The 13,988-nt window shown below is 38.6% G+C and overlaps 1 protein-coding gene across 3 annotated transcripts in view; it reads left to right on the forward strand.

Annotated features, from left to right (window-relative positions):
- map1ab (microtubule-associated protein 1Ab) overlaps window positions 1-851 on the forward strand; it is a 78,681-nt gene extending 77,830 nt beyond the window's left edge. For all 3 annotated transcript variants that reach the window (XM_044356470.1, XM_044356472.1, XM_044356471.1), the window contains one exon: window positions 603-851. In XM_044356470.1, the coding sequence (XP_044212405.1) occupies window positions 603-758 (156 nt within the window). In that variant the 3' untranslated portion in view covers window positions 759-851. The remainder of the gene's footprint in view (window positions 1-602) is intronic.
- Window positions 852-13,988: the final 13,137 nt, after the last annotated feature.

The raw sequence follows: 13,988 nt of genomic DNA on the forward strand, positions 1-13,988 counted from the left end.
CTAAACTAGACTTTTAAAAATGCAGGCTGGTTTCTAAATGAGCTAAATGAGTTTCTAGTTCTTACTTTTCCTCATGGTGGCCACTAGTGAATCAATATTATTCTCTAACGCTGTAGATTCATGGAAGATAAATTCTTAAAGGATCTGATTGACATTTCTGGGAAATGCATTTATTTGCCATCACTGCCCCCTGGCCAAAAATAATCTTGCACTTAACCACAACTTGTTGTTTTTACACTACAAGTTATGTTTGAAAAATACACAAATGAGATATAAAGTTAAATGTTGAGCTTTAGAGTGCTAGTAGGTGGATTTTGTTACCTTTGGACAGAACCAGGCTAGCTGTTGTTCACAGTGTTAGCAGCCGGTTAGCTAAGCTATGCTAACCGGCTGCTGGCTGTAGCTACATATTTACCTTAAAGGTATGATATGATATCAATCCTCTCATCTGTGTCTCCCAAAATGTCAAACTATTCCTTTAAGGCCCATTTCTGAATTTTGTGTGACCTGCTATCTTCAACATGCATGGCCAATCTCTTCTCTCCCTCACTTCCTCCTCTACGAATCTCCCCTCTCATTTTGTCTCTTCCTGTCCCCGTCAGGTGACACTGATCCCGACCCACGACACAGAGGTGACCAGAGACTGGTACCAGCAGACCCACGAGAGGCAGCAGGACCTGAACATCATGGTCCTGGCCTCCAGCAGCACCGTAGTCATGCAGGACGAGTCCTTCCCTGCCTGCAAGATCGAGTTCTGAGCTTCATGAGCTCCGCTGTGCCCCCCCCACCCCCACCCACCCGCCCATCCTCCCCCTCCCCGTCATCTGTTCACACTGGAGGTAGAGCGAGAGCGAGCGCCACTCTCTGCTTCTTCAAAGCTTCTCGCTCTCCCATGGTACCAGTCTCAAACATATTTGCTGCAGCTCTCGATACACTAGATTCTGTTAGTTGAAAACTAGTCAAAACTCTGGGTTTCTTATGCTTTCTGTGACTGTGGGGTTATCATGCTAATAATAACATACTTTTTATGTTTGTTTTCTTATGTGAACTTAATGTCTGCCCTAAAAGCATATCGTATACTAGCACTAATAATGGTGGCAAAAAAATATCTAATCATTGTCAGTATATAAATGACTCTTGACAGATATCTTTGCCTCATATCTAACAGAGAAATGAACACCGTTATCCCACAAATACATAACACCACAGTTTATCTGTAGATTAGATAAGATGTACTTCTTAAACTGTTGGCTTGAATCACAATTAACTCTGAAATTAAATATACCCAAGTGACACGTTTCTCATTCAGAGGGCCAAAAAAAGTGCCAAAACACTTTGTTAACTTCTCCAAAACTATCTCCTGAATTAATGAGTGCTCAGTTTTAGATTTTATGCCTAAACAAGAGTAGAAATATTTTCTTTTTTCCATCGTCGCACACGACAAAACTCATCATTCGCAATTCTGCTGACGCTACAGTAGTGTTTGGATTAACTCAATAATGACATAAATTAATGTTATGTGAACAAAAAAAAAAAACAGAAAAAAAACAAAAAAGAAAAAAAGGATCCTTTCTTGTCATTTGTGGTGATGTTTTAGGAGGTGCCTGAAGTTGCCACTCTTTGAAATCTTTCTTCTCGGCTTTCACAGCTTAACTGGTGCATGATGCTTGCGTTTAGCTCGGACTCTTTCGGAGAGAAATTGCATAGGGTTAAATCCTTTCTTTAGCCAGCCTTCAAGTGTAGAATGCAGTATAGTGTAGATAGTTTACTACACTGTTTGGCTGTCTATGCTCAAGTGAATTCAGTAGGCGCCAGGCAAAGGGACGATGTTTCTACACTGATCATCTCTCTGCTGGTTGTAATGGTTCTTCTTTAAGTCTTTCTCATGGTCTTTGTTGGTTGTATGTTACTCCAGTATACATATAGGGTAAATGTTTCTATATCAATACAGAGGTTATGTTATAAAAATGATATATTTTGTGATGATGCAGCAAATTATGAGGTCTTTGATCATGCATTTTGAGGAGAAGGTTAAAATTTTTACATTTACCGTCATTTCCTCCTGTTCAGCTACATTGTGTCGTCTCCGTCAATTTCACAAAGCGATGGATTGAAAAAAAAACAAAACAAAAAAAAAAAACAACAACAGCAGTGACTTGTGACAAATGTAGCAATGGAAGTTTGTCCGCTCGTCCCTCCAGAGGAAACGTCGTACCGGTGGGAACTGCAATATTTATATTTATTACTAGGGTTTATTGTTCAGGAGGAAAAAAGATATAATATGTGAAGTGTGTTACAGGAGGCTTCTTTCATGTGCCTTTAGCTTGTGGTTTCAGACAGAGTGGGATAATTTTAAGGACATGTCAGCCATTTTGAAGCCGAGCCAGAAAAACCAGGGTAAAATCAAAGAAAACCAAGTACGCCACTTTGAAAACAGAGTCAGTTCATACAGTACAAGTTACAAAAAACTGTATCCACTCACAGGATACTCGTGAAAAAACATTACTCAAACTTTTGGAAATAACTGTGTAATCCAGTTAAAGTATTAATCCCACATTAGGCAAAGTTTCAAGCCAATATGAATGTCTTCGAGCAAAGTATTGCACCAAATAAGGAATGCACTTTTCAGAGGAGGGAGAGGAGAGTTTAGGAGTCGGGTTTTTGTTTGTAGGTGAAGCACAGAGCGTTAGTGATGTATCGAAAGCTCGGTAGCAGAAAATAACTTAAACACTGTAATATAAATTAATGTATGAGACGTTCCTCCAAACTAAACTTGCTGCTAGCGAGATGACCTAATATTAATCCCTGAATAGTATTTATAGAATGAGCATGAATGTGATGGTCTCGGTTGTACTGGACGCAGTCATAGGAATGTGTTAGAGGTAGTTTTATGTGTGCGTGTGTGTGTGTGTGTGTGTGAGAGTATACGATGCACACTGAGTAGCTGTTTTTTTTTTTTTTGGTTCTTTAAACGCAGCATGGTTTGTTTCTGCAGGTTATGAGGCGAGTGAGTTCATGGTATGAAAGGTCCGTCTGCTTGTTGGAGCTCAGAGAAGCCATTTACAGCCCGACTCGAGAGAGTAGCTCGTACGCCCGTGTCAAACTTATATCAGGCCATGTTTTATTTCTTCACTTAATCGTCGGGGAAAACCGATTTACATTTGCATTTTATTCTGTTTTAATTTCTCTAAATCTGTGCTGAGAAACCACAGAGTTATTTCTACGTTTGTTTTTTTTTTGTCTGAATAATCATCTCATGCTTCATTTTTTAAAAAAATTTTATTGTTGAGTTGAAGCTAGAGGTCGGGCAGGCTGGGGCAGCAGAGTCAGGCTTGGATTTACAGTTCGAGTCACTGATGATGACGGATTGATTGGCAGGATGTCGCCGACCCTCGGCTCGCGCGGTTTAACTTCACTCGATTCTTTACCTCAATCTGATTCAAAATACGGGACAAACTCCACAGAAGGACTCGAGGGCGTCGTTCTAGCCTGGGATCAGTGCCATTTTCTTTTCCCTGTAAAAAACACTTGTGCTACTTTATACCTCATCTTCCACAGCCTCTGCGCTCAGCCTGGCCGCCCCTTTTTACTTTTAAATTAAAAGTAGTTCGTTCACAAGGTTGCCACTGAATGTTTTTTTTTTTTCTTGTCCATTATACACTGTGTAAGCCTTGATATGCATCTCAATGCTTGTGAAGTTTCAAAGGCAGACATAGCTTTGTTTTATCCCACTGGGGAGAATATTTTGGGTTCGATGCAGTTTTTATATATTAAAACAGCTGGGTACGCACAAGTATACACACACCCTAGTCTGGAGGGAGTTGATTGACTGAAGGGAACACTGAGGACAGTGAAGGATCAAAATGACTCCCTTTGTTTTGTGAAACGATCAAGCAAAAAGTCCCTTTCACCCCCCCCTTCCCCTCCCCCCGTCTTCTTCCACGCTGTCTGGGATGTGTCCAAAAAAGTCCGGAAGAAGCTTTTTAATGTACGGATCAGATTTTTTTGTGGAAGGTCTGATATGTTGTGCTGTCTTTGAATAAAAGTTTTTAAGTTGTTAGATTCCAAATACCCGGCCTCGAGATTTTTCCCGAGGCATAAATAGAAACGCTGTGAATCTCACAATACTGAACTGTATGAACTATACAGAAGCTGAATGCACTATACAGGAGATCTATTTTTCTGAATGTAGAGTTGGTACTACCATATGAATGCTGCTGGATCAAAAACAATAGACAAAAAAAACAAAACGAACAAAAACAAAAAAAAAAAATACTCACACCAAACCGAAACATGAATCAGTTTAAGGGAGCACAGACGCTGTGCGGATACTGTTTTACATTCGTCATTTCAATTCTGTTCCAAAGGAGGAGAAGAGTTTTGATTTTTAACATGACTGAAAGCAACAGAGATCCCGTACCAAACACAGTAACAACAACAACAACAACAACAACAACAACAACAGTAACACAGAAATACAACTAACTGCAGCTACAACTTTTTTCCTTTTCCTGACAATGACTTCAAAACACACGTAGACTCAAAGATTTGTACATATATCGCTCCGGAGAGAACAAATCTGACGGATACTATACGATATCCTTCTTGTTATACTTCATCTTTAGCTGATTTTAGTGACAGTAGGATCAAAACTTCTTAAATACTCCTTAAACCGATAAAACTACACAAAACGCTGACAAGATACAGAATGAAATAAGTGCATCTTTCAGTTCAATTTCATCGCCATACCTGCATTAAAACGACGATATCATTTGATCACAACATGGTGTCATTAGTCCATCTAATCTTTCTGCATGTGATTTATTTAGTTATAATCCTGAATGTAATTGTTTAACATGGAAATAATAATAATAAAAAAAAATACAATGCTATTTTAAAGAGGTATATTTGAAAAAAAAAAAAAAAAAAAGCTAATTGTCTTAACTGGTACTGAAATGACCTAATATAATACTGGGCTGTGCTTTTATTGTTTGCCCTATTAACATGTTGTTAAGAAGACACTGTATTGGTAGTTCTGTTTGATTCTCTCTCTCTGTTTTTTTTTTTTTGTTTTTGTTTTGTTTTTTTTGTTTTTTTGCATTGTATTAATCTTAGTTATGTTTTTTCTTTCTCAGCGCAATATTCAATATCTCTCTCTCTGTCTCTCTTTAAATCTAACTGGTAAAACTAGAACTACTGCAGATTCATTGTAAAAGGGAAACAGCCTGGTGATCATCAATTAAAGTACATTGAAATCTACAAGTCTGTGTGTGTTTGTGTCGTCTCTTTTTACAAGTTATTTTATAAATCAAGAGAATAATTACATCCAAAGAAGTCATTATGAAAGATAGTCATCAGATGTCCTGTAATCTGTTATTTATGACTGTAGAAAAAACATTATTTATATTGTTTATATTGTCAGACAATGACATTTAAAAGTTAAATATATATATAAATATATGTGGATTGAGTCAATGAAGTAATTAGAGCTGAAATGATTAGTTGATTGGTCAATCTGCAGAAAATTAATCTGCAACCATGTTTATAATTGAATTTTTCAGTAAGTTTTCATTCAACATTCACTGAGTCAGAGTTTGTTACTTATTTTGGTTTTTACATTACTGTAAATTTAATATTTTGGTGTTTTTATGCTACTTAGTTGGACAGAATAAGACATTTGAGGACGTCCGCTTGGACTCCAGGATGTTGTAACAGGCATTTTTCATTTTCTGATGTTTTATTGACCATCAATTAATCGCAAAAATAATCGTCAGATTAATTGCTAATAAAAAATAATCGTTAGTCGCAGCCATAAAAGTGATAATAACTCTCAAACTGTCATAATTTACCATTTTATGTAGCTGAGTTTGGTTATGTGCAAGTATTAGATTTTAAAGGTGACCCTCTTACAGCTCCGTGTATCTGACAGATTTTGAGATCATTTAATTGGCCTCTCTATATAAATCTGGCACCTCATCAAACTAATTAAACATTCTGGGGAGCAGCGAGTGAATCTGGATAATCAGAGGTGACGCCTGCAACACCAGATGTAACCCGTCACGACTCATTTACACAGATATTTGTGAGTAAAATGTAAATAAATGGTTAACCATCAATAAAACATTAAAACATGACAGCGTATATGACAGTTCTGGATGACATTAGGCTATAGTTGTTTCACACACACATACATTGGAAGCCATTAAGGATTCAGTGTCTATTCTGAAGCTACATAAAGCCGTGGAGCCACTGTGAACTGCTGCCAGATTCTTGCATTTGTCGATAAATACAAACAAACAAAGCAGTAAACGGACTGTGTCTCTGAACCAATATTACAGCTCGATAGAGGAGTCACGATTCATTTGTCGCCTTTATCCAAAGATACTTTTGACAGCTGCGTTGTTGAGAGAGCATCACGGACAGCAACAATAAACAGCATGACAGGACAGATATATGATTGTGTATTTCCTCCATAATGTTATCACCACTTTAAAAAAATGAAGATATATCAGATTGTAAAAGATGAAACATTCACTGAATCTGTAACGTCAGCCTCTAATTCACTGTCAGCAAAGCAGCTCCGGGCCTCAGCCTCGGCTCTTTGGATAGAAGTTTTCCTGAAGTTTTTTATTATTATTGTTTATGTGCAATAAATAATGAACAAGTTACTGGGAGGAAGTTAAGACCAGTGGTTCAGACGGGCAGTTTTCTGTTGGGAGAAAAGCAGCGTTTGGCCTGTTTTGTTAATCTGACTCGCTGAGCGTTTGAAACTTGTAAATTAGTGATTATTAATGTTAAAATTTGAAATTTGTGAACAGAAACTAGCAACAATGTGTGTTTATACACAATTAATTTATAAAAAGTTAACAGGATTATTTTGCAGAGCATGTTTGTTCTTTTTTATCATACAGTCACGCAGGGCTGCAACTAACAATCATTTTCATTATTGATTAATCTGTTGATTATTTTCTTAATTACTCAATTAATCATTTGGTCTTTAAAATGTTTCGAGCCAAAGATGTGACCTAAAATATCCTGTTTTATCTCGATGCACAAAGACATTTAGTTTCTATCTTAGAAGACTAAAGAAACCAGAAAATATTCACATTTAACTAGCTAAAATCAGAGAATTTTGGTCTTTTTTCTAAAAAAATGGCTCAAAATGATCAATTGATTATCAAAATATGTTGGAGATTAATTTTCTTTTGATTAACTAATCGATTAATTGACTAATCATTGCAGCTTTACAGTCGGACTGGCTTCCAAGCACAACTACAAGTACGGTGATTTAAATCAGTTGTTTTTAAATGTTTGTAGATTAAAATCTGGATAAACGACACGTGAATCTGCAGAGTTTCTCTTACTGTGACATATAAAAGCCATTTAAAGCAAAGTTCAGCACTTTATGGAAAACCGATTATTGTCCATCACTTAAAGCATGAGCTCCATCAGGATGAGTAATTATTATACATTATATAATATTTGGGCGTTCTCATTAACTGTGATTAGTTCCAGCTGGTGGACAAGCAGCTTCTGATCCAGTAGAAACAGCAACTCAATGATTCGGCTTCGACATGTGTAACTTCTGCAGCAGAGAATTCGTTTTTGACCCTTTTATGGTGCAAATGTGACAAAAACACACCGATTAGAAGCAAATACATTTCCAAATTTAGTTTTATCTGCAGAGATAGTTTAGGAATCACATATGGATCTACGGACGGCTGGACGATCAATCCACCACTTTAGTCCAGACTGAAATATCTCAACAACCGTTGACGTTCATGGTCCCAACATGATGAATCCTGCTGAGTTTGATGATCTTCTGACTCAAGCTGCAGGTTGACACTGTGGTTCAGACTGGACGAGTATATGATGGATTATCACTCGATTTGGAAACAAACATTAATGATCTTTGTGAATATTAGTGATCCACTAACTTTTCCTCTAAACATCATCATTAGGTCATGATTTCGGTTGGTCTAATAGTTTGGTTTATTAAATAAAGCATTAAGGAAGTGTTTATTACGCTTGTTTCTGAAGCAGTGTGGAATTTGGGCCCTTAAAAACATTTTAATATATCATATTGTTTAAGTTTGACAAACATATTCCTTAAAAAACCCTGCAGGATCGTTTCTGGGAGAAATTCTAAAAGTTAGATTAGATTAGAAAGTAATTCAACAAGGATGCAGCGAACACGGCCGTATGTAAAATGACTGAATGTAAAGTTTTCTGTGAATAAAGGTTATTAAAAACAGGCACAAATTTGGTTTGATGTGACCTTTTCATCAGTTTTATCTGTCAGACACAGAAGACATTTCAATATAAAGCAGGTTTTACCTTTCTGCTTCGTTTGCAGCGTCTCCAAACTTGAGTTTCTGAAACAAAAACTGTTAAGAAGTTAAACATGATTGAACTTTTATTGTTATTATACTTACCTGTAATGGTCCCAATACTGCAGTCCTATAAGACATCAGTAAGGAAATATTAGATAAAACTATTTTGGCCACAAGTTAAAAGTAGAGCTGCAACAATTAGTCAATTATTCAATTCTATTTACAGAATCGAATAATCGACAGTCGAACAAAAGAAGACATAAGAAGATGTCACGTTTGGGAAATTATGTGCATTTTTCACTATTTCCTAATATTTTACAGACAAGAAAAAGTTCAATGTTAAATGTTTAATGTACTTTCATTGGTTTGTGTGAATAAAAGCTTAGTTTTCTTGTAGAAAACACCTGTAAACTGAACAAGAGCTGCTGGCCTCATTATTGGAAACAGACTTGGTCCGCTTGTTGATCGGCTTTGATTTGTCAGATGGAAAGATGAAAGTGAAAGTTACGCTTCCCTGCTCAGATTTCACTTTCCCCCTTTGTCAAGATAACTTAACCGTTTCCCCCTTTGATATTCACAAAACTAACAAAGCAACGAGAGAGAGAGAGAGAGAGAGAGAGAGAGAATGAGTCAGTAATCTTTAAAAAAAAAAAAAAACATCTACATAGTCCCTGAGGGATGGAGGAGGGCAGATCAATTTAGGCTCCGAAATCAAGCGTGATGGATTAACACCTACATCTAAAGCTGCAGCATTCATTCCAGCCGCTGATGAATGGCTCCTAATTTATCTTTGTCTCTCATTTCATTGCTCTTCTGCAGTTAGTGTGTGTGTGTGTGAGCCTCTCGGTGCTTCTCTGTCTGTACTTTCAGGAAGAGAAAGAGTAAAAAAAAAAGAAGAAGAAGAAGAAGAAGAAGAGGAGCAGATTCGGCCTGTCATTCACTCATGTCTGCAGTCCTTCTAACCTTTGTTGCTGTACATTTATATGCAGTTTGTGTCTCTCGTGGGGCGACTGAGCCCACACATTGCTGCTCCGCTGCCACATCGCCAAGCAAAACAACCCCCCCCCCCCCCCCCCCCTCCCTTCCTCCCTCCTCTCCCTCCTTCCTTCCTTCCTCCGGTTACCATGACAACGTATTTTGACTTTTGAGGAGGAGGGTTATGGGGGGGGGGGGTGCGGAGGTGGCACTGAGCGTCTAACTGGACACCTTCCTGCCTCCCTGTCGCGTCTGGATGGAGACTAGATGAGGGTAATTCTCTCATCAGCAACAACTAATAGTTACTCTCTTCTCTTCTCTCTCTCTCTCTCTCGTCTTTTCCTCCCACTTCTCTTTTGCATTTGCATTTATATTTTAGGCAATTAGCAGAGTGTAACACCAGAATAAGCTGAGTCACTGATCGGTGAGGCGTGTTCGGGGCACGGTGACTTCCTGTGGTTTAAAATACACGTGTAAAAGAGGAAAAACCTGAAGGGGGTTTTTAGAGCAGGTTGTAAACATCAGTCTATAATTTATTTTTTTTTTCCATTTCCTAACATGTATATCTCTCAAGCTGAATGTTTTATCCACTGGAAATATACAAGACATAAACAGATTATAATGCCAAGATGACATCTAATGCATTTTTCTTTTTAATCGTGATTTTTGTGATTTTCTGTTATTTTCTGTTATTTCTATACTGTTATGATGTCGGATGTTTGTGTTAAACAGCTCAGACTTCAGCCTCCTCTGACTGATTAATCTCACTGGAGCCTTTCAACGCTGCATGAATTGGTTTTTAAAATGGTCAAAGCATGAGTCATCAGTGTCACAGTTCAAGTGGCAATGGACCAAAAAAAAAAAAAAAAAAAAGAGAGAGAAAGTCCTCCACAGATTTGCACCAAATTCACACACTCACATAGTTTTACATTGATATAAAACTCAGAGTTGTCTGATGATGTCACTGCTGAAATTTACTTTTTCAGCCTCACTTAAAACTTTTACTACTTCTTTTTTTTTTTTTTTTTTTTTTTTTACGTTTTGTACCCATTCCCCCTCAGACCACTTCATCTAGACATACCTGCGTCTGCATCGCCCTCTGGTTTATTGAGGCTCCTCTCTGCAGAGATTTAATGTCTCCGTCTCGTCTATATAATGACTTTGTCTCGTACCGTCCACCGCTGGTGCAAAACGGCAGCTCTGGCAACAAATCTTTTTAATTCTATATGACTGACACCCAAAGTGTGACATTTTCTGGTGTTTAAGACATTAGTAGAGGCATAAATATTGTATCTCGACATGGCAACATGTTATTTATGTTCGACCACTTCTCCCCTCAGAATAAGAAAAGCACCAACATTGATTTGTTATCGTGTTTAAGACCAAATTCTTCTTCTTTTTTTAAATTGTGGCACAGATTGTCAGTTCTCTACTGATAATATTGCATTGTTATAACTTATAATATGTCCGGTGGACAGTTTTAAAAAGGATCAAACTCCAAAATCTGGCACCTACATCCCCCACAATGCAACTTGACTGTCGACAGGTCAGTAACAGATTCAGGCGTCTACTAACTACTAATGTAGCCTCAGTAAAGATGAGGAGCGAGCTACAGAGATCTGGCGAACTCCCCCAGATTGTTTTCATTTTCAAACTTATCGTCTTCGGTCCCGACTGTCTGACATCACTTGAGGCGATATCAGATTTCATGCAGCTCTTCTAGAGCCACAAAAAAAAACTGCACACACACACATTTCTTCACTGATGCTGTTGAACCCCTCAAGACCTTAAATATTGAATTTGATGTGACAAATCGGTGGAGTTAAACTGTAAAGATTTCCAGTATGGACGACAAAAAGCTAAATACTGATGAAGTTCACATGTAAAGTCAACATCTGCCCACAGTTTCCTGTTTTTCTCTGCAGGGGAGGACAGGCTGGAGGTAAACAAATCGAGAAACGTCCCCTTCTGACACTTCTCGCTCGTTGCTGGGGGGCGAGTCAATGCTCATCAACAAACACTGCAAATACACAACCTACGACTTTCTCTGGTAATTTACTTGACTTGGTGCAAAGTAGCACTTTTTTTTTGTTTCTGTAAACTTGGAGGCAAGTGTCATAAGAAACTATAATCATCCCCTGCTGGAGAAGACAAAACTTTCAGACCCACCAGTAAATCGATTTTTCTCCGTCAGTTTTTTGACAAATCAACATGAAACTCATTTGCTCAAAGTTAATAACTGTAAAGCTGCAACTATTAGTTCATTAATCGATCGACAGAGAATGAATCAACAACTAATTTGATGTTCAAATGATTGTTTTAGCCATTTTTTAAGCAAAAATGCTAAAAAATTAGTTGTTTTCAACTTCTCAGATGTGATGATTTGGTGTTTTTCTTTGTCATACATGATATTAAACTGAATATCTTTGGGTTTTGGACTGTTGGTCAGACTAAACAAGACATCTAAACATGTCATGTTTGACTCTGGAAAATTGTAATCGTCCATTTTTATAACCAAACAATAAATCAGTCAGTTTTTAAAACACTGGAAACTGTTGACAGTCCTGCGTTCACGCTGCTTGCTTGACCGAGCTTTAACATTTCGGTAGCGAACCGCATCAGTGAAATATCTTTCTTTGTGAATTGAAGAACAGTTTGTCTAAAGGTCACAGAAGAGGGTCGTCCTCTGAATACTGTAAGTGAAAGTAGCTCCTGTTGTATTAAAAAGAAGAAGAAAGAAGGCTGAGTGTTTATAGCTGAAAGTTGTGTGTGTGTGTGTAAGAGCTGATAGAGACAGAGTGAATGGACATGAGTGTGTGTGATTGTGTGTGTGAGTGTGTATTAAGTGTGTGTGAGTGCAGGAAATAAAGCCTGAGAAAAAGACTTGTCATCCAGACAGAGTGAATGACATCAGCTTTTGGCTTCCGGTGAGTCGGCGGTCTCTCTCTCTCTGTCTCTCTCTCTCTCTCTTTCGCTCTGTTCACCCAGCATCGCTCAGGAGTCAATTACATCTGGGGGCGTCGCCATGACAACGCACGGGAGCAATAGGAGGAGGCATGAGTCATCACTTCTCTTAAAAGCCATTTGGGAGGAGAGGAGTGGAGTGGATCGGAGAGGCGAGGGAGGGGGGGAGATGAAAAGAGACAAAGATGAGGAGAGAGGAGAGGGAAGCAGAGAAGAGAAGAAAAGATGACAGAGAGGATGAGGAGAGGAGAGAGAGAGAGAGAGAGAGAGAGAGAGAGAGAGAGAGAGAGAGAGAGAGAGAGAGAGAGAGAGAGAGAGAGGGGGGGGGGTGAGAAGAGGAAAATCTGGCGATGAAGGAAGAAGAGAGGAAGAAAGAAAAATGGGGTGAGAAAAAGAGAGCAGGAGAAGAAGAAAGACGGTCACATTTGGTCTTTAGAGGAGAGTAGACAAGAGGATGAGAGGTGCAAAATGATGGGAGAGCAACAACAACAAAAAAAAGTAGAAGTGGAATACAGAGAAAGAAGAGAAGAGACGATAGAGAGGAGAAAAGAGCACTGAAACATGAGGGAGTAAAAGATGAAGAGGAGAAGAGGAGAAGAAAAAAGACACGATGAGGAGCAAAGAGGAGAAGAGGGGAGAGGGTCGGAGGGTAGAGAAGAAGGTAGTGGAAAGAGAAAGGCCATACAGTGAGGAAAGGAAACAAGGAGTGAAGAAGAAACAAGGAGAGGAAAGGAAAGGAGGGGAGAGGAAACAAGAAGAGGAAAGGAAACAAGGACAGGAAAGGAAATGAGGAGAGGAAATGAGAAGAGGAAACAAAATAAGGAGAGGAGAGGGAAGGAGGAGATCACAGAAAACGAAGAGAAGAAACGAGAAGAGAAGAATCGAGGAGAGGAGAAGAAATGAGGAAAGGAAACAAAAAGAAGAGACAAGGAGAGGAAACAAGAAAACAGGATAGAAGGATACGAGAGCGAGAGAAAAAGAGGAGAATAAGAGGGGAAGAAGAGAGAAAAAGATTGATGGCAAATGGAAGAGGAGAAAGGTACCGAAACAGACGGTGGAGAGAGAGAGAGAGAGAGAGAGAGAGAGAGAGAGAGAGAGAGAGAGAGAGAGAGAGAGAGAGAGAGAGAGAGAGAGAGAGAGAGAGAGAGAGAGAGAGAGAGAGAGGTGTGTGTTGGCAGAGCGATGACAAGGAGCTTTGTTTATGGAGCAATAACAGGTTTATGTGTCTGGACTGTGAGCCATTAATAAAGACACACACACACACACACACACACACACACACACACACACACACACACACACACACACACACACACACACACACACACACACACACACACACACACACACACACACAGAGAGGCCTGCAGCAGGTGTGAACATGTGTGATTTGTTGTGCTTGGTAACATATTGAACAATGTTTTCACTGTTTAATTTTTTTTTTTTTTTTATTACTCCTCCTCCTCCTCTTCCTCTTTCCAGCATCAGAACCTTCAAAGATCCACCAAGATTTTTTTTTTTTTTTTTTTTTTTACACATTCAACGTTTGTTCTCCAGCAGCCGAACTCGTCACAGAAACACACTCGTCGTCTTTGGCTGACATTAAATAGCACATTAAATAATCACATAAATACAAAGACTAGAATGATCTACATCAACCCACCTTTAGGTACAAATTAATTAGTCTTATTCAAATCTAAAACTAAAATCTTTCCA

The sequence above is a fragment of the Thunnus albacares genome, chromosome 7 (assembly GCF_914725855.1).
Source record: "Thunnus albacares chromosome 7, fThuAlb1.1, whole genome shotgun sequence".
Taxonomy (NCBI): domain Eukaryota; kingdom Metazoa; phylum Chordata; class Actinopteri; order Scombriformes; family Scombridae; genus Thunnus; species Thunnus albacares.